This window comes from Ctenocephalides felis, unplaced genomic scaffold (assembly GCF_003426905.1).
Source record: "Ctenocephalides felis isolate EL2017-DRISC unplaced genomic scaffold, ASM342690v1 CF-g0.4_SCAFFOLD_01492, whole genome shotgun sequence".
NCBI classification, from domain to species: domain Eukaryota; kingdom Metazoa; phylum Arthropoda; class Insecta; order Siphonaptera; family Pulicidae; genus Ctenocephalides; species Ctenocephalides felis.
The window spans coordinates 14,363,424-14,383,583 of NW_020537646.1; the positions used below are offsets into that span (position 1 = coordinate 14,363,424).

The 20,160-nt window shown below is 27.6% G+C and overlaps 3 protein-coding genes across 3 annotated transcripts; 1 reads left to right on the forward strand and 2 right to left on the reverse strand.

Annotated features, from left to right (window-relative positions):
- LOC113370396 (extended synaptotagmin-2-like) lies at positions 1-9,129 on the reverse strand (the record flags this gene model as incomplete). Its single annotated transcript, XM_026611062.1, is given in 14 exon segments — positions 1-56; positions 117-206; positions 275-323; positions 1,177-1,259; positions 5,565-5,735; positions 5,909-6,029; positions 6,098-6,243; positions 6,329-6,395; positions 6,464-6,540; positions 6,611-6,751; positions 6,820-6,861; positions 7,064-7,197; positions 7,407-7,579; positions 8,764-9,129. Coding segments are annotated over 14 exon segments (1,355 nt in total), but the record flags the coding sequence as incomplete, so codon positions are not given.
- Positions 9,130-10,921: 1,792 nt separating this feature from the next.
- On the forward strand, positions 10,922-12,743 carry LOC113371626 (rhodopsin-like). The gene is made up of 8 exons (XM_026612272.1): positions 10,922-11,033; positions 11,283-11,559; positions 11,627-11,733; positions 11,793-11,899; positions 11,981-12,128; positions 12,196-12,369; positions 12,438-12,553; positions 12,623-12,743. Exons 1-8 carry the CDS (start codon positions 10,926-10,928, stop codon positions 12,741-12,743), a joined length of 1,158 nt encoding a protein of 385 aa, XP_026468057.1. The 5' UTR covers positions 10,922-10,925.
- Positions 12,744-14,460: 1,717 nt separating this feature from the next.
- On the reverse strand, positions 14,461-19,551 carry LOC113371654 (AP-3 complex subunit delta). Its single transcript, XM_026612299.1, has 18 exons — positions 19,156-19,551; positions 18,997-19,092; positions 18,586-18,714; positions 18,353-18,493; positions 18,096-18,225; positions 17,800-17,939; positions 17,654-17,727; positions 17,427-17,575; positions 17,222-17,367; positions 16,908-17,109; positions 16,721-16,835; positions 16,603-16,662; positions 16,379-16,535; positions 15,909-16,222; positions 15,678-15,837; positions 15,263-15,587; positions 15,067-15,202; positions 14,461-14,846 (listed from the first exon to the last, which is right to left on the reverse strand). The coding sequence occupies exons 1-18, from the start codon at positions 19,249-19,251 to the stop codon at positions 14,528-14,530; spliced, it is 2,889 nt and encodes a 962-aa protein (XP_026468084.1). The 5' UTR covers positions 19,252-19,551; the 3' UTR covers positions 14,461-14,527.
- Positions 19,552-20,160: the final 609 nt, after the last annotated feature.

Consider the following 20,160-nt stretch of genomic DNA (forward strand, 5'->3'; position numbering starts at 1 on the left):
GTCAAAAGTGCAGTACTCATTGAAGTAACCCTCAATAGTTGCGTTTCTTCTAAAGCCTTCAAAAAATAAATTATACACATATAAAATTTAACGATTATTCAATATAATATACTTACGGCCTGTAAATCATTTGGATTGCTAGTTAAAGTCAACCAAGTCATACGTAAATGAACCATTCCATGTTTAGCTTGCTCCAATGTGAGCCACTGAAATGAGATATATAATTCAATTGCCATTTGATTAAATAATATTAAATAAAATCATAAATACTAACCGTATCGATTTGACCTTTCTTTGCAACGCTGTTAACTTCAACCGTAGCTCTGCAAATCAATATATTGTTAATTTGTGGCCAAACCGAAGAGAAAATTCTTGTTATGTTCTTGCAATTTAAATAATAAATGATACAAATTTTCTATCTTGATTTGAATATAACCGAAATAAAAGAATATTTGGTAACAATAATATAATATTGTTACCAAAGATAAGATAACTGGTTAAGTTAATTCAACATCTAAAGAAAACTCAGAAGGCAAAAACACACTTGCCAGTACAAAAACTATATTTTCGAAATATCAATAATGTAAATAATGCTATTACAGTTGAATTTATATTTTTTAGTTTACAATCAATCTAAAATACTAAAATCACTCATAATATAAGGTGTATAGGAAAGCAGCATAATGAAAATTGTTATATTAAGCTTTTATCCAAAACCAGTATACTGTTAATTAGGATTATATAACATAAGTTGCTATCATATTTTTATCTAAGAGTCATTATATTCTTATAATATATTACCAATAAAAAATCTATAAAATATCACAGTCTTGAAATAAATTTTTAGATCTAAAGTATCAACTTAAATAAAAATATGATAGCCATTAATATAATTTCCATGCTATAGTAATTAGTTAAATTAACTACATTTAATTTGATTTAGTTCAGTCAAAGTTAATATAATTGTTAATATTACATAATGAAAATATTTTACATTTAGCTATCTACAAAATTTTGAGACTAGAAAATCAAAAATAACATCTTTTTTTAGAACTCTCTACGAAAGAACCTAACTTGTATCTTTGTAATAAATCTAATTTTTTTACTGTAACATGGAATGTTAAAGACAAACAATTAACAATTAACAATTAGCTAGGCGAATGCACAGAAACCGACCTGCCCAAGCTCTCGTCGGCAGTTCGGTCTTTGTCGTAGAGCAGGATTGCCAGCAGGGAGGAGTTGCCATCCTCAATTGCCATCTGCACAAGACCAAATTAAAAAGCCGTGCACTTTCAATTTCGCGATGTTATAGCAATAAATGGGTTTAAATTATTACTGGGAATTGGCAGCATAAATCATATATTATAAATATATATACAGCATACACATATAACACGAGTCAAAAGTGTTGGTAATGTTCAGGTGTTCGACAAAGCCATTTGGAAGATATAAAGTATCATTAGAAAAGCATTTCACAAAACCATGTATTATTGAACTTATTATGACAAGATGTATTCAATATAAATTCTTAACAATATTCGTGTTATTTATAAACAAATTATGAATGAGTTATAGTAAAATTCGAAAAATACGAGACTTCACAAAATATAAAAAGTAATATTTCATTTCTATGAATTTTTTTATAAATCAATATATAAATACTCAATGCGAATATCTTTTATACTAATATTAGAGCGGTCCTTAATATAGACATTTTCGAATTTCCTTGCTCCTAAAGGCTCAAATGATTCCAAATTGGTAAAAAACAATTCTATGAAAGTGTTAGCTCTTAATATTGTTTTTTAGATAGTGTGCAATTTAATCAAAGTTTTGTATGGAAATAGCATGAAATTTTTTTCAAAAATTTTAAAAATGTTTTTATATATAATTTAGCGAACAAATGAATGAGTTTTATTCAAAATTTGTCGCTAAGTTATACCTAATTTTTTTTTTAATTCTCAAATTTTTTTTCATGCTATTTTCATACGAAGTTTGATTGAATTGCGCACTATTTAAAAGTTAATATTGAGAGCTAAAACTTTCCGAGAATTGTTTTTATCAATTTGGAATCATTCGAGCCCTTGGAAGCAAGGAAATTCGCAAATGTCCATATTAAGGACCACCCTAACTTATGTAGTTTATATATAAATACATCGCATACCATTCAAAAGCTTTAAAATTGTCTTGTTATATTTGCATTAGCTTCAAAGCATGTTTGTATGAAAATACGTATCAAAATGTAAACATTTATTTGCAGATCGAATAAAATAAACAACTTTCTCAATAGAACAATAAAGCATTTTAGTTCATTAACATCAAGTAATATCACAACAACTGGATTATACTTTTTAGAGTATAAATTTTGGTTAAAGAAGCTAAATAGCTAAGAAAGTTGTAGTTGCACTAAAGAAAGTTCGTAGCTTCATACTTCTAATATTGTAATTATTATTGCAGTAACGAATCGGATACTACTACTTTGATTTAAAATTGATGCCAATAATAATTACAACGGTATCCTTTATTTTATATATAACGTATATTTACATATGACTCAAAACGTGTAGTAAGAACTTCGAAATTTAAAGATTCATTTATAGATTGTTTTTAATAGTTTGACGTATATAATCTAATAATTAAATATATTAACTGCATCAAGATTTAATCAACAATTATTTTAAATATATGGGCAGATATATATTCCATATTGCGTAAGTTCTCACTTGCGTTGGGCGTCAATCAATGACACCATGGCTAATAACGACTTGTCTACCCAAGTAAGAATTTAATCATTTTTTTGAAAAATATTTATACGTAAATAGATTGTGTATTTATGTAATAATGTACATATACACACGTGTGTGTGTGAGGTTTTATCAAAGTCAATCAAAAACACACCCTCCCGAAGAGAAAGCAAGCTAAAAATCTGGTTAGTCACCAAAAAATATCAGAAACTCGCCAAAGCGCAAAGCGTTTTGCAAACCGTTCAGATTAATTGCAGAGACCTGCCCAAGAAATCATCATTCTGTGCACCCGGAAATCCCGGATCCCAATCCCACAAATCCAACGCAACTTCTTGACGCTTTCTCGAACTAATTTCTCCCTGTTATCGTCATATAATATAATAATAAAGTAATATATACCAAAAACATAGCGTTATATAATAATATAATAGATGAAAAATAAAGGAATGAGAGGAACTTTATCATTTCACATTTATTTTGAATGTGAACCAGCTCAACTTCATAATAAAAAATATACAACAAAAATATTAATGAAAATATAAAGTTAGAATGTATATAAATCAGCGTGTTTTTTAACGACGTGGACAAAAAATGAATGCTTATGCTGAAAACACAGAATATGGTAGATTAAAAAAACAACGCAAGAACTTACCTTCATATTACATTTTGCCTACCACCTAACAAAACCATAACCATACATTTATAAATGAAATAGCTATGTATTTAATAAATATAAAAACGTTTAAAATTGAACTGTAGTGAAGTATTGAAAAGTATTTCAATTAATGTTTGCTGTTTCGTGTAATTTTGTGGTGTTAATTTTGCCTAATCTAAGAGCATACTTTTTAAATATACTTACTACACATGACTAAATACTTGGGTCAAATTTGATAATACAGATTGGTTCTTTGCAAAATCAACTTAAATTTTTCTACAATAATGTGTTAAAAAAATAAAATGAAATTGTAAAACATTAAGAACAATTTCAACTATGATAAAAGCAGCATGCAAATATTAATTGTACACTCATTCGGCCTAAATACTTTGTGCGAATCGGTGAAGAGTTAATATGCAATATTAAATTTTTGTACGAAATTATCCGTAAACCACATCTATAAAATGATTATAATGAATGATAAAGCAGGGAAGGTAAACTAAAATGATCTAATATTAATGTAATTTACGGATAACTTCAACCCAGTACCGAAAAGCGAAAAGGTCGTTCACCAAACTGGGATTATTCTTTTTAAAGGTGCTCTTAAAACTGACCTTCCAAGACTCTCATCCTTTTTAGAGATATCATCTTTGTCCAATAGTTGAAGGAATAATGTCTGACCTTTCGACTCCAAAACGCCCTGCGTTCCGTGCATTCAAAACAAAAACCAAATACAGAAAACAACACATTGAAAAAAAACAAAATTTTGAAACAAACGGTTGAAGAAAGTTTAATAAGTAACATTTTATGAAGATCTGAAATTTCGTATTGACGCCCTATAATTTTTTAAGCTAATTTTTAAATGTACGAATTTATTAATTCGTAGAGAAAGTAATGAAGTAAGCTAGCAATAATAACATATTTGCGATGGATTTCGATTTAGCAATGCCAATAGCTGCAAATAAAATTGGCAGTTTTGAATATGCATTTAAATTAAATCAAAAACTAATTGCCTTCAGCAAGTGATATAATATTCATGATTTTATTTCGTTGGAAGATGCAATTAAAAGCAGAGAGAAGTATTGCAACAGTTCCATTCTATATAAAACACGGCAAACGATAATGTTACTATTATACAAAAAATATGTATATCAAAGATCATAACAAAAAATTGTCGTTAAGGCTTATTATAATGATTGTGGCAAATATATAAAATTATGTAAAGCTTTTGTTCCTGTTTTGGACATCGTACAAACATTCACGACAATACTATATGTAATCTGTTTCAATAGGTAAGCTAAAAAAAAGTTATGAAAAAAATTCTATTGAATGCATTTATAAAGTGCACGCTAACTGCATTTCACGCAAAAAATATGTATGTCACAAAAAGGCAATTAACGCATGCGTTAAGAACCAAACTGTGAAAAACTAAAAAAAAGATATTAAACACGGTTTTATCTTGGATATTTTGAAATGTTACTGTAAAAAAATAGTTGATTAATGACCTTTTTGATAACCTAAACTAACTGATTCAGCTATTAATCTTAGTATAATGATGAGCTTCTGTTCTCATCTCTATTTAGTTCTATTCTATTTTATCTTTATTATTTACAAAAATTCTTGACATTTATCTCCTATAGTAAAATTGCTACATAAAATATTTTAATGTTTACTGATGCATTTTTAATACAATTGAATCAGACTTACTTCATTCTAAAAAATATTTATAGTATTTTCTTAAACCAACCGCCCTTAGATTAAAATTTCCGTTACCAGGCTTAAAATTTCTTGCTTAATAATTATTAATCGCAGATTATATTCAATCATTTTCAAATGATAAATCATTATAATTTATTCCGCAAATTTTTAACGAAAAATTGGCAACTTAACGTGTATCTGCACTCGTTTTCTTCAAATGAAAACTTCATATATTTTTATTTTTATCAATCTATTTGTTTTAGTTATAAAAGAAATCTTTTGATTGTTTTGATTTGAAGAGCACGTCAAAATACATCAGTAAACAACTATAACTAAATCTAATCTTGAAACTATTGTTAAAGAAAACTCAATGGTAAAAAATACTGCTGTTAAAAACTCGAGTTAAAATTTTGACATAATAAAGGAAAAAATAAACATGTATAACAATAGAAATTAATTAGACCACTGACCTCACACCAATAGTCCCACTTTGGATCGACTGTATTATCAATCGTTTGTGTGCGAAATTCTTGTGCTCCAACAGTAACAATAGCATAGGGATCGCTTTTGCCTTTTCCCAGAACTCCAATATCCTTCTTCATTAAATGTTTAGCTTCAACAACATGGATTCGTAGCACGCCCTATCATATATCAATAAAGCAGAATATATTAAAAAAAGTATTCCAGAATATACTTTAGAAACATATGCAAAATTCCCTAAAGGTAGCACAAATTTCAGCAATTAGAGAATGATGCCAGAACTGGGATAAATATATTTTAAATTACATAAATTAATAAATCAAGCGATAATTACCTCAGGTTCTGGCATTTTCAATGTCTGTGCGGGTATTTCATCACTCATCTGTATAGCCATTTTATTTGGCAAAACCATCATAGCAGCTACTTGTTCTACAATAATACGTCGCAACAAGTCACTGAAAAAGTAAAAAATACAATTGTATAAAAACTTTATATCAATATAATACCTTCACCTTATCCATACCTTAGTCCAGGCATATCCAATAAGTCGGCAACTCCAACCAAATTAAAATCAATACTTGGATTATTCAAGAAAAATACTTGAATACCTCCAAATAATGGTATTTTAGATATCAAAGGCTTTAAAACTACTCGTACCATGCCATGTATCTATTAAATTGTGAAATTAATTATTAATTAAATTAGTAAAGTATAATAATAACAATGCTTCTTGTTTGTTTAACACAATATTTACCTGAAAATCTCTTATTCCTCCTTTAATTCCTCCCAAAACAAAAGTTATATCACAATTGCCAGCATAACTAAAATAAAAATAATCTATTTTAGAAAGTTGTCAGGAAAAATTAAAGTAATAATTATGATTACATACAATATATCCATATCCATTATGACTTCATTCCTATCAACATTTCGATCATATACTTTAACACCACCAATTCTGGGAGGCTGCAAAATAAAACAAAATTCAAAACTTAAATCTTGACGCAAATATATTAATTTTTTTAATAATACTCACAATAGTTCCAAGAATTAAACGATCAAATTTAAAGCCATGGAGTTTGTATTTAGCAAGAGCAGCAGCAACGGAAGGTTCAATACTATCTTTTATTAGGCCACGAGCATAATGGTTCACATTAGGCCAGACTTGTCGAAGAATCTAAAACAACAATTTTGATAAAATTATTCAAAATCTAGTACTCAAAATCTAAATATATTGAATCTTACCCTGTTTAACCATTCAGCTCTTTCAATATCTGGGAAAAATACCTAAAAGAATATAACGAAATTAATATATACTAAGTGTTATTAAACAGAATTAGTGACATAAAATATTCTCATGTGGCTTTAAACAATTCTTATATTTTATCATTATACTTTCAATTGTAATTAATATATTAGCACCAATATTAATTGTTGATTAAAACTTAAAAAAGCATTTTTTCAATCTATAGCTTATAAATCTATTTACCCAAGCTGGTAAATCATCAAGCCGAGCTAAAATCACATCTTTTTCACTTGCTAGAGCTGAAGCTTTGGCAATATTTCTCCTCATATCACTTTCCTTCCGCCACTCGTCACGAGCAACAGAAAGAAACAGTGGAGCTAGTAAAAAATCGATTTATATAAAAATGTTAAATTAATAAAGTATTATATTTTTGAATCCTTATAATAGAAAATCAATATAATAACTAATACAAAATGCTTTACAATAAAATATAGCAAAGTTCATTATCTTTATTGATACTTGAATTACTTTCAACCTAATTTAGCTTTTACTAAAATATAATAGAAATAAAAACAAATGGTTATACCTATTAGCCATGCCACAGACCAGCCCATATATCCTACAAAATAAACAGTTCCAACGACAATAATCTTTTTCGCCAAGGAATAAATCCATGATCCCACAGAACCATAAGATCCAACATGTGGAGAAGGTTTGGACGGATCCAATTCCTTACTAGCACCTGCCATATCTTCTTCACTATAAATTATATAATTAATAATATATAATAAAATAATTATGTTTAATAATTTAATTTGCAATTTGTACAAATTATCAGCATTTTTTATTATTATTAAATATTAGATTTAATTAATGTGAATGAAACTGTAAAGTAACAGGACTTTAAATCCATTGTTAAATTGCAATATAATGCATCCAATGAGATAGGTTAGTCACAAAACTTAATATTTATTTGATTGTTGTTGAATGATTACTTATAATCATCGAACTATAATAAACAGATCTTATATATATATATATATATATATATATATATATATATATATATATATTGATAGCAATTATGAAACGTAATTTTAAATTATTGTTTTAAGAACTTTGTGAATATAGTTTTATTAAGTAGTACATTTTTGTTACAATCGACTAATTGTCAAAAAGTAATTGGTAAACAACATTTCAATGATGATGACATATAATAAGAAACCATAAAGAACCAAATAAAAAGCTATATAAAAAAGAAATGATATAATTATAAAATAATTTAAAAATAATTTCAAATTATAGATGCCAATCAAATGTGATTTATAAATGGACATAATAGAATGTGTGCTATTACACCCTGGTATAGTTGAAGATTTTGTGCAAATAAATGTTTTTATAATAAACTAATAGATATAATATATAATAATATATTCAATATATATATATATATATATATATATATATATATATATATATATGATTTAGTAGTTAATTTTGATGTGGAGATATTTGAGTAAGTTCTTTAAGGGCGATACATCAAACAAAGAAAAACAAAGATTTATAAAATAATCTCTAATTCTAAACGTTTCGACATACAATTTGATGTCATCACCAGTAGATCCATAAATTAAAAAATTAAAAAAATTATATAAACTATAGGAATTATAATTTTGTGAAGAACCTATAAATAGAAGATAAAAATTAAGAAATAACAAAACAACAACACTTATCAAATTAAAAAGAGAAAATAGAATAATAAAGTAAAATTTATATATATATATATATATATATATATATATATATATATATATATATATATATGATGTGTCTGCATTGTAAGACCTTGAATAAGAAAATATGACATTTGAAATGTTAGCAAAGGGCTGACAAAGCACAATGGGGACAGACGTAAAACGTTGACAAAACAATAAAAATCGTACCTCATTTTGGCGAAACCAAATCTCAACAAATAACTAAATAATAATCACATAAAATGGTAAAACATAACCTCTCTTGTAACCAAGTGTTTAGTAAAATAAAATTTTGGAATATATGCACCCCACCTTAGTTATACCAATCAACAATGAATAATATATTCTATAGTTTACTCATGACCAATAAATTCAACATTCCAACACGTCTAGAAAATTAATATTTCGTTCCCAAAGCAATCTTTGACAGCGATACAACAAATCGACTGATAGCCTTTACGTATGTGTGAATCTAGTTAGATTCCGTCGTTCGTAGCGCATTACGTCATGAGTTATATTTACAGCTTTTATAAACAAGATTCTTAATTCTTGTTTAGTATGATTCACTTAAACTTGTAAAATGATAAAGCAGATCAAATAAAGATTATAGCACCATTTTGTTTCCGTTATCACTGTAAAATTATTTGTCTTATCAATTGTAAAAATGCATAATAATCCACTTATGAATGAATCATATCTTAATTTTCCGAATTAACTTATTTATTTTTGACTTATATTTTAAAAATTCACAATAATTTAAAAATTAATTATCATATCGTTATAGTTTTAACAGTTCTGTATGAATTTAACGAGTCCTGTTAAACGAGTCTGTATGAATTAAACGAGTCCTGCCGTTATGCTGGCTTCTTAATGAAGTTGGCTTTTAAAAGTTGGCAACCCTAAGGGTAGCCAAATATCCGTATTGTGAAGTTAGTCATAAATGATTATTAAAATTTTTGTGATAAATTTAAATTTATGGGTAAAAACGGAATTTTTCAAAATTTGATCCCAATTTTTGGGTCAATGCACGACACATTAGAATTCATTTCAGAGGTATGGTTTTTTCGGCAAAATATCTTAGTTTGATCCCTAGTATCCAAAAATCATATGTGCCTATTCGACTTTTTTTATATATATTTTTTTTCATCAATATCTTGACATCAAGATGCACAGGCGGTTATTTAACATGGAATATTTGATTCCAGTCTGGGTAGCCTACACAAACTCCTATAATAATATCAGATCAAATAAATCGCGTTATCACTATAAAATTATTTGCTTTCTTATCAATTTGTTGAAATCCTCCGATGATCTAATGCTGTGATAATAAATCAATTACCAATTTATTGATTTACTTTATTAATTTATGTATTACTTATTCTGAACATTATCATTATTTGTTCTAAGTAAAATAATTTTTGAGACTTACACACTTTTCTTTTTGTTATCAGTTTATATAAATTTACAAAGGTTTCCAAAGATGGTCTGCATATGCGGCATATCTAATATATTAGATATCTATAATATATATTAGAATATAAATGTCAGAAAAATTATCAGCCACAAAATCACCGCACGCAATTATAATTATTTTTCATAAAACATAACCCAAGCTATGTATAAAAATGTTTTTCTTCAATATTTAATAAGCATTTACTTTCCAATTCCATTCTTTCAAAATAGAACTACAATCCAATTTTCACTGAGCAATTGGAGAAACAACAGACTTATTGGATTAAAATATTGAACATATGAACAAATGCTCTATATAGTAAATAGATATAGTAGGTTCAACGCAATACAATTTTTTATATCTATATATATATATATATATATATATATATATATATATATATTATATATATATATATATTCAGTATTTTATGAAATATATTTCCAATAATTGAAAAAACTCCAAAAAAATATGGGTTTATATATAAACTTATTTTGAATCTGGTAACATATCAGCAACTTTCTCTCGTAACCAATAATGGACTCAATTTCAAAGAATATTTAATAAATTAATTAAATTAATTAATATCTTAATTAATCATAGGTTTAAATCAGTTTTGAAAGTAATGGATTTGATTTACTTATATTTCTTATTTTTATCACAAAATCGATCATTATAGCTTGACCTTGCAAAATTCAAAGATTTCACAAAGCCATCCCCCAATGTATATAGTACAAAATACGGAAGCTACTAATATATCATAGGTCAGATTGAGAAAATCGGATTAGAATTAATCTAATTAACTTCAGAAGGATTCGAAAATTTACAAATAAGATTGTACTTCTGTAAAAACAGAACTCGCTCATTGTCAGTTCAGTGTTTGGCCAAGTTACCAAGAATGGAAACCACAGCTACCGGCGTGGTCCAATACGGGCCCGAATATTCGGCCTACAAATGGGATCGTTTCAATGCGGACCCGTGGGCGAATATGACTGTAGTTGATAAGGTAAACTTTAGAACTAATTCTGCAATGATACTTATTTTATGTATATGTGTTTGTATCAAGTATTTTCTGGAAAACACTCCAATGCAATGAATGTAACGTTTGCCTAAAAATGTATATTTGGAGATAAGGTAGATGTTATATTCAGTTGTATTGAACCAAATAATATCATTGAGATAAATTCAAAATCAATCACTGATTTAATTTTTCTTATCTAAATATATGTATCTAAAATATTACTATTATTTTGAGGTCCCGCCGGAAATTCTGCACATGGTAGATGTCCACTGGTACCAGTTTCCTCCAATGAATCCAATGTGGCATAGTATACTAGGTTTTGTTATTGGTCTCCTCGGTATAATATCATTTATAGGAAATGGAATGGTTATATACATTTTTACTAGCACTAAGCAGCTGCGAACTCCTTCAAATCTATTAGTGATCAATTTGGCTGTGTCCGACTTTCTGATGATGTTCTGGATGTCACCACCGATGGTTATAAATTGTTACTACGAAACTTGGATACTAGGCAAAATGATTTATAAAAAGTCAAATTGTAGATTTGCTCTATAATTTATATAAAAATTTATTTCCAGGGCCCCTAATGTGCGAACTTTACGGTATGTTTGGATCGCTCTGTGGATGTGTTTCAATTTGGACAATGACTATGATCGCTTTTGATCGATATAATGTTATAGTAAAAGTAAGTTGACTAACTTAAACTGTATTTTATATCATTTTTCACAACCAATAACTATGTAGGGTCTTGCCGCGAAACCATTGACGAATAAAGGGGCAGTTTTGCGAATCTTATTAGTTTGGATATCTTCTGGCCTATGGGGAATTGCGCCTTTCTTTGGTTGGAACAGGTAAACAATTCAAATTAATTAATTAATATAATCGATTATTTGATTAAAAACAATTTATCAAACAGTTCTATTCTTCCTTAGGTATGTTCCCGAAGGCAATATGACAGCTTGCGGTACTGATTACTTGAATAAAGACTGGTTTAGCAGATCATATATTTTAGTGTACTCGGTTTTTGTATATTACTTACCTCTATTTTGTATTATATATTCCTACTTCTTTATAGTGCGAGTAAGGGACCTAAAATAATTGTTAAAGTATGAATATTAAATAAATATTAACAAATATTTGTTTATAGGCAGTTGCTGAACACGAAAAAAGCATGAGAGAACAAGCTAAGAAGATGAAAGTAGCTTCTCTTCGATCTTCCGGATCTGGTGCAGGCGCTAGCGACAAAAGTGCAGAATTTAAATTGGCCAAGGTTGCTCTCATGACTATTGCGCTTTGGTTCTTTGCATGGACACCATACTTGGTAAAAAATAATATTTATTATGAATTATTTATTTTAAATAATTACTTACTTTAACAAAATTTATTTAGGTAATCAACTATACTGGAATTTTTGAAACTTTTACAATCAGCCCATTGGCAACGATTTGGGGCTCCTTATTTGCTAAAGCAAACGCTGTCTACAATCCGATAGTTTATGGAATCAGGTTAGAGAAATTATTTATATTAAAGTTCAAAATTTAAATATTCAACTAATACATTATTTAATTTTATAGCCATCCTAAATATAGAGCAGCTCTATTCAAGAAATTCCCGTCATTAATGTGTGCTCCAGAACCACAACCAGAAGTCGATCTACAATCATTAGCTTCCGGAGTAACAGCGGTTTCGGAATAATTCTTTGCTCGATTACTAATATTAACATTGGTTTTATAAATAGAGTAAAAGTACTTGAAATTATTTTTGGAATGGGCATCTTGAACTATTTCGCTGAAGCTTAATTCGCCGTCAAAAACATCAATATACGGATTTCAATATGTTTAAAGATCAAAACGTAATAAACGTCCGACTTAAAAAATTTGCTAATTGAAGTTCACATTTCCACATTGTAAATAATCAACGGTTAATCGACACCAATTTAATGATTTTTTTCACTATGAATAATAATTGGTCTAACTGCCAAAATTATATTCACAATGGTAGGGTTAGTGTCCATTTAAACTTCGTCATGCGATACAATATTTTAATTAAAATGCATATAATTTTAAAGTCTTGCCTTAAAATTTTTTGAATAAAATATCACTAAAGATTTTAAATATACATTACGTTGAATTCTAAATAAGACCTAACTTATTAAGTATTTTCAAACGTTTGTATACAATAAATACGTTTCTTATTAGCAAATAATTAACAGTAATTATATGTTACGCGTGATTTTACATGAATTAGCAATTCAATTAGTTAGTACAATTTTTTTGAAAATAATTCTGTAAAAATATGAAATATATTAGGAATGTATGGTATTACTAATAAAGAATCTACAGAATCATGATCAATATGCATTTCTATTTCAGCATTTAAGTATATACATTTTTTCATATAAATAATCAAATAAAAATCGTTTTATTTACATGTATGTATTATTATCTGACATAGGGAATGAATGAATTAATGAGGTTCCTTATCTATGAATGAGGTCATCTTTCCTTGCGGTCACCTTTCATAGTGGTTGGTACAATTGCAATGTCCCGCATTTCCGTCTGTTTTGTCATATACTGATAACGTAATATCCGCACGCCTTGCATTGCTTGGCATGCGACGTTGAACACGTGACAGGCAAACAGTAAATTGTTTTTTGGCTGGATTTTAACAGCAAAATGCATAAAAAGTAACGAATAACCGGTCAGAGCTGTCAAGAATGGAATTTATATTGTAAAATCTTATTTCAAACTGATTAAATAAAAGTTAACAATATACCTATAGTATTTGCCGGATTAACATTTTCTGCACTCTCATGGTAAATATGGTAAAGGGTTCCTATCGGTAAAGTAAACGTCAGCGCTGGCGCCCAAAAATGTGTACTAGAAATAAGTGATGAATCACAAATAATTTAGTAATAAATTTATTATAATATATATGTACCTTAGAAAATATTCTGTATATTTTGGGGTCAAAAATTGATTTAAAAAATATTTAATACTGTTATACATTTTATATCAAATACATGAGCTTTTGCTTTTGTTTTTTCAATGGCTATTTGTGATAAAAAACAAATTTAATTTGCATAAAAAAAATGTAATAAAAACTGAGTAAAACATATAAGATATAGAATTTATTATATATAATTATATATTGAAATCTGGTATTTATATCATATTACAATGAGCTCTAGTTTATAAAGTTTACTCCATTCAAAGCTGTTTGTAAATGCTTTACAAACAAATTCATATAATGTTTCCATCTATCTCATATAATGAGCATAACCTCAAAAAATTTGTGACTTAAATTTTCATTCCATAAATCTTTTAAATTAAAATATATTAGACTAGTTTTAAAATAAACCATAATAGAAATAGTCAAAATTGCTTTTTATAAAAATATGTGGATAACAGTACGTTACAAAAATTATTATAAAAAATATAAAAATAAAAGCAATTTTTGATACACGATCATCAATTATGCTACATAAATTCTTGATTAGATGTTGATATGCCACTGGCTTCTTCATAGCCAGTTTTAGTGTCACTTTTATTTCTGGAAGATTTTTTTTCCTTTTTATGTTTACTATGAGAGTCTTTGCCATTCTTATGGGTAGATTTTTTAATGTCCTTTGAATTATCTTCCTTAGCCGCTTTTGATTTTTTAGGTTTGTCAGACTTGGATTTATGTTTTTTCTCATTATTCTCTGTAGTTTCCAGGAATGTTTCCTTTTTATGTTTTTTAGGTTGTTTTGTAGCGGGCTTAGTTAACGTAGGAAGCAATTCATCCTCGCGCAGTGGTCTGCAACAACAATTAGTCTACTATTATATTTGTAATTGGCATAGAAAATAAAATATAAATAAACTAAAAATCCAAATATGAATTTATATAAGTTTTTGAATATATTTCAAAATTTGTTAGACTAATCACTTATGTTATATTTGAAGAATTTCTTTAATATCAGCTAGAGTAAAGCTTAATAGTTACACATTCACCACAAACAGATACTACATAAACTTACATGTCTAAATCTATATCCAACGCTCTATGAGGATCAATAAAATCATGTTTAGATAGATTTTTATCTTCAGAGTCTGACAATATAGCTCCTTCTGGCATTTCAATAGTTGTATTCACAATGTGTACTTGTTTAGTATCTAAAAATCGGTTAGTTGTTAAGAAATTTGTTTCTAGAAATTTATTCATTATTTTATCACCTGTATTTTCATCACTTTCACTCGAAGTATAATCTACTTTTGTTTTAGTTTTATTCTTCTTAGATTTCTTGTTTTTCTTCTTTTCAGATTTTTTTTCTGATTTCATTTGTAAATATTTATCTGAACGTTTTGTTGATGTAATTTGTAAAGGCACGTCTAATGCTAATTCCGCTATTGGAATTGTCTCCACTTCATTTATCAATGATGAGGAATCATTATATACAACTCTATTGTGTCTATTAGCCTTTTTATAAGAAACATTTGTTGAAGAGCCTTTAAGATAATGAGGATTATTGCTCTGTTCAAACTTCCGCATTTCACGAATCTATATTTTAACAAATCATATATTTTAGCAATTAGCCTAATTATTGTTAAAAAAATTACGATTATAAATATTATCACTGAAATTAAGTACCTTATTAATTTCCTCGGGATCTAGTTCCTTCTCCTGTCTCTTACTTGTTTGATACCCATCATCTAATTTATTATTGGCAGTAAATATATCTGTGCATTCATCTGATGAAGATGAACTGCTTTCACTAGGTGGTTCATTTATCCACTCATCCAAATCCAATCTTAATTAAAATAAAATAAGTAAATAAAATAAATCAAAATAACAGAAAAATGCATATTATATTATTATTACCCTTCTGGAATTTGAACTTTTCTTTGAGCCTTCAATGCTACTGGATTTAACTCGCCTTTAAATAAAGATGAAACTTCCTTGATAATCTCAAAATCAACCGACAAATTTTCTGTTTCGGTTTCAAGTTCACCATTTGTGATACTAGTTGATACCAAATCACTAGTTACATTTGAAGTGGCCTCTTCTGGATTTTTTCCCAGAAGCACATCTTTAATATATTGCACTAACATGATTGCCGAACTTGCACGTTCTTGAACTTCAATATGTCCAGACATTAAATAAATAGGCAGACCCTCTATGGTCTTATCACATAGCTGAAAAAATCAATATGATTTTTTAATCAAATATTTTTTTATTCACTAACAAGTTCAGTACAATTTCTTGTCTAATAGACTCTCATAAAATTTATAACCATTAGAGTTCCTTTATTTAATTAGAAAAAAATATGAGAAAAATTGTTTCTTTAGTACCTTTATCATAGCTGCTTTATCTCCACTTTCAGCATACTTGTCAAATAAATTTGATAATATTTTTATAATATTGTGAATATAAACTGCTGTAATATGTCCAGGAAGGGTTCTTTGTTTTAAAAGTATATCAAGAACATCTTCAGGAGATTCTAAATCACTGATAAAAAAATACATAATTAATTCACAAAATTAGTAATTATTTTAATAATGCAATGTTTATATACTTAGAAAATTCTCCAACTATCCATGCTGCAGCATAAAGAACTTCTGACATATTTCCTCCACTAAAATAAAATAATATTTAAAAAATAAATATTGAACATAATTTTATAGCTTTGTTACCTCGTGCTCGAAATGACCATGGTAGAAATTAATGAAGACATTTCTTGAACAGCAAACTTGCGAACAGCCTGAACTCTAATCGCAACATCTAATATCTGTGTTGCAATTATTTTACCTGAAACATTCAATAGATTTTAATCATTCTAAAATTTATAATGTTATTAACAGAAATTTATAGAAGGCATACCATGTTTCGAACCAGAATCTAATTGGGTCAGTTCCACTAATACTGTCAAATACCATTCAAAATTAGTCACATATTGATATGAACCCTGTGAGCAAATTTCTATAACTTTGCATAATAGTTCATCTCTATATGTTGAACCTTCAGCACGTTCCATATGACCTAGCAATCTTTTCACAATTTCCATCAAGTTTTTCTTTGAAACCTTAAATACAAAATCATTAAATTAATATTAAAAAAGTACAAAAACAAAATATAACAAATACTATAAGTAACCAAATGTACAACACATGGCAATTAGATTCTTATTAGATTACCATTCCATGTAATAAATCCAATGCCCTTAAGCGAATTGACTCATCTTTATCATCTAAACAAGCAAGAATTAAATCCTTGTGAGCTTGAACACTTTTAGGATGTGTTTTCAAAATCTTAGACATTGCCAGCAATCCAAGATATTTCACTAAAAATATTCAAAAATATTATTCTTTCATTTCAATAATATTATATGTTAAGACCTACAATTCTGATCAGAATCTTCAATTAATATTCTCAATTTTTGTACACAGAGCTGAATCGCAGCGGAATGGTTAGGCATGCCACTTGAGATGGATATTAGAACTGCTATTACAGTATTTATGCATTCGTAAAGAAGACTCATTGCAGATGTGCTGTAAAAATACAAAAAACATAACAATCATATTATACTATACTCATTCAGTGAAATAAATTGAAGAAGTTAAATTTACCTGTGAATTAAATTAGTGAGAGGTTCTATTAGTTTTTTTCCCAATCGAGGTTCCAAAGGAGTTAGTGCCCCAAACTTCAGAAAAGAAAACCATGATTTAAAATCTATTTTGAGGTTATTATAAAATGACTGAGAAGTTATTCTTACCAATTTAATTATTTTTATAAGCATCCAATTATTTGTTGATGTTGTCATCAACTTGAAAAACACAGGTGCTAAAGATAAATAGTTTTTTGGATTTTTACGAGCTAGCTCACAAACCACATTTACAGCAGCTGATTGTACTCCTATTTATATTCAAAAGCAAATATCATAATTTGTTTTAAAGCTTAAAAAATTAATTTAAAATAATCCTAAACCATAAAAACATATTTGTAATCAATAAATGTGAAAGACAAGTTCAAATAAAAATACATAATGTAGCAATGTAATAATAATCTTACCAGGATCTGGATCTTCCAATTTTTCTTTTAATTTTGGAAAAGCAGGCCTTAAAGCTTCTGGAAACCTCAAAAATACTTTATACATCATCAATACAGCTTTCATTCGCAAGTATGGTTTTGTTGAGCTCATCTAAAAAAAATTAAATGATTGAAAGAGTCATATATACAAAATGTAATATTAAATCTTAAATCTATGTATAAATAAAATGAATTGTTTATATTAAATTGAATTATATTAAATTGAATTAAATACTTACTAAAGTCATTATATCATTAGCTAAGTCTCTTGACAAATCTGGAGATATAAAACAACTGAGTCCACTCAAAGCCAAGCCAGCGTCATATTGATTTTGAGAGTTTAAATCTTTTCGAACCATATTTGTAGTTAACATCAGTAACTATTGAAAGTGTGTAAAATAGTTTAAAATTTTCAAGATAAATTTATTTATAATTAAAATTATATAATTCTATATTATAAAATTATATTTACATCTGTATCTGTGTGAAATGATTGAGAGGCTGCTAGATATCCAATTCTCTTGCTAGTAAACTTTGAAGAGCTCATAACTTCAATGATATTAAAACCAGCCCAGGAAATATCATATCCAAGCATTTGCAACTACAAATTTTATAAAAGCACATAATTATCATGAAAATTTATCTACATATTCAAAATTAAGTACAAAAATTAGGAATACTATTTAAAAATAAGTAGTCCCATAATTGAGGATACAACTTTTTACTTATATAATTAAATATGAGTATGAAATATATAAATGTGATAAGGAAATATGTATATAAAGGTGTGCTAATTTTTCCAATTAGATTGTCATATATGATGATAAACTTTAATTTGAATGGTTTCGATGCCTTCTAATAATAGTTTCAAATTAATTCTTACATATGTCAACTTAGCCACAGCATTAGTTTTGACGGAGATGTTGTCCTGCCTTAACTCTATTTTAATTTCTTCCATACATTGTGCTATATATTTCGCCTAAAAATAAGTTTATTTAAAAACAGATAGTCAAATAAATACATTAGTTTAAGCTAACCTTACCTCATTGTCTTTATTATTGCGTATACCTCTCACAAGATCTGTCAAATTTTTATCAAACATACGTTCGAAATTGCCTTTGACTTTCTTTAACGCCATTGTGGAAATATTTTACTTGTTCGTCTTTTTAATGTTAAACACAACCTTAAGTCATTTTATAAGCGAGTTTGATAAACTCTTACTAATCTAACTTTTGATGGAAATTTTCTTATCCTTTATTTGACAGCCCGATCTGGAGTTAACCTACTAATCTTATTATTACATACACTGGAAGCACAGAAATGCTATATTACACATTTTGTGTATTTTAAATTATTTTCTAACATTCTGGCACAAATAATCACTAATTTGTACACCTAATACTCTCATTAAATTTCTACGGACGGAGCGACAGCATTCCACGAGCACATTATTCAAATTCAGCTATCACTTCGTAGCAATGAACTTATGGAGAAACATACGGTGAACTTGTTCTATATGTGCTAGGCGATTTTATATAAAAATTAAATAGAAAATGAATTTAACGAATTTTAAGAATAAATTTAATGAAGTTATTAAATAAACAGTGTATTAACTAAATAGTGTAAATAGTGTATTATCTGAAACAAATATTATTCCGTTCTTGGGTTGAACATGGAGGCGCTAGTAGCGAAAAGTCAAATAGACACATTTAAAAGGAACGTTTTTTTTTAAATTCAAATTGATTTTTTTAAATTCGCAATAACACCGAAATGATTTGTAATTTTTTTGAGGTATGTACGCTGAATCATACATGATTTTTTATTAATCCTTATACAAAGGCATGTTATAATGATACATCAGTAACACATGTTATAATAAAATTAAAATGGCGGAATTAATATATAAAGCCTGAATATGTAAAAGCTTGCACATATTCCAAATTATCAAAAAATTACTTCATTATCCACTGCTAAAATATTTTTTTTATTTATATACACACTTTATAACAGCAATCAGAACTTAACTAGTCCTATGAGCTGTTATGTC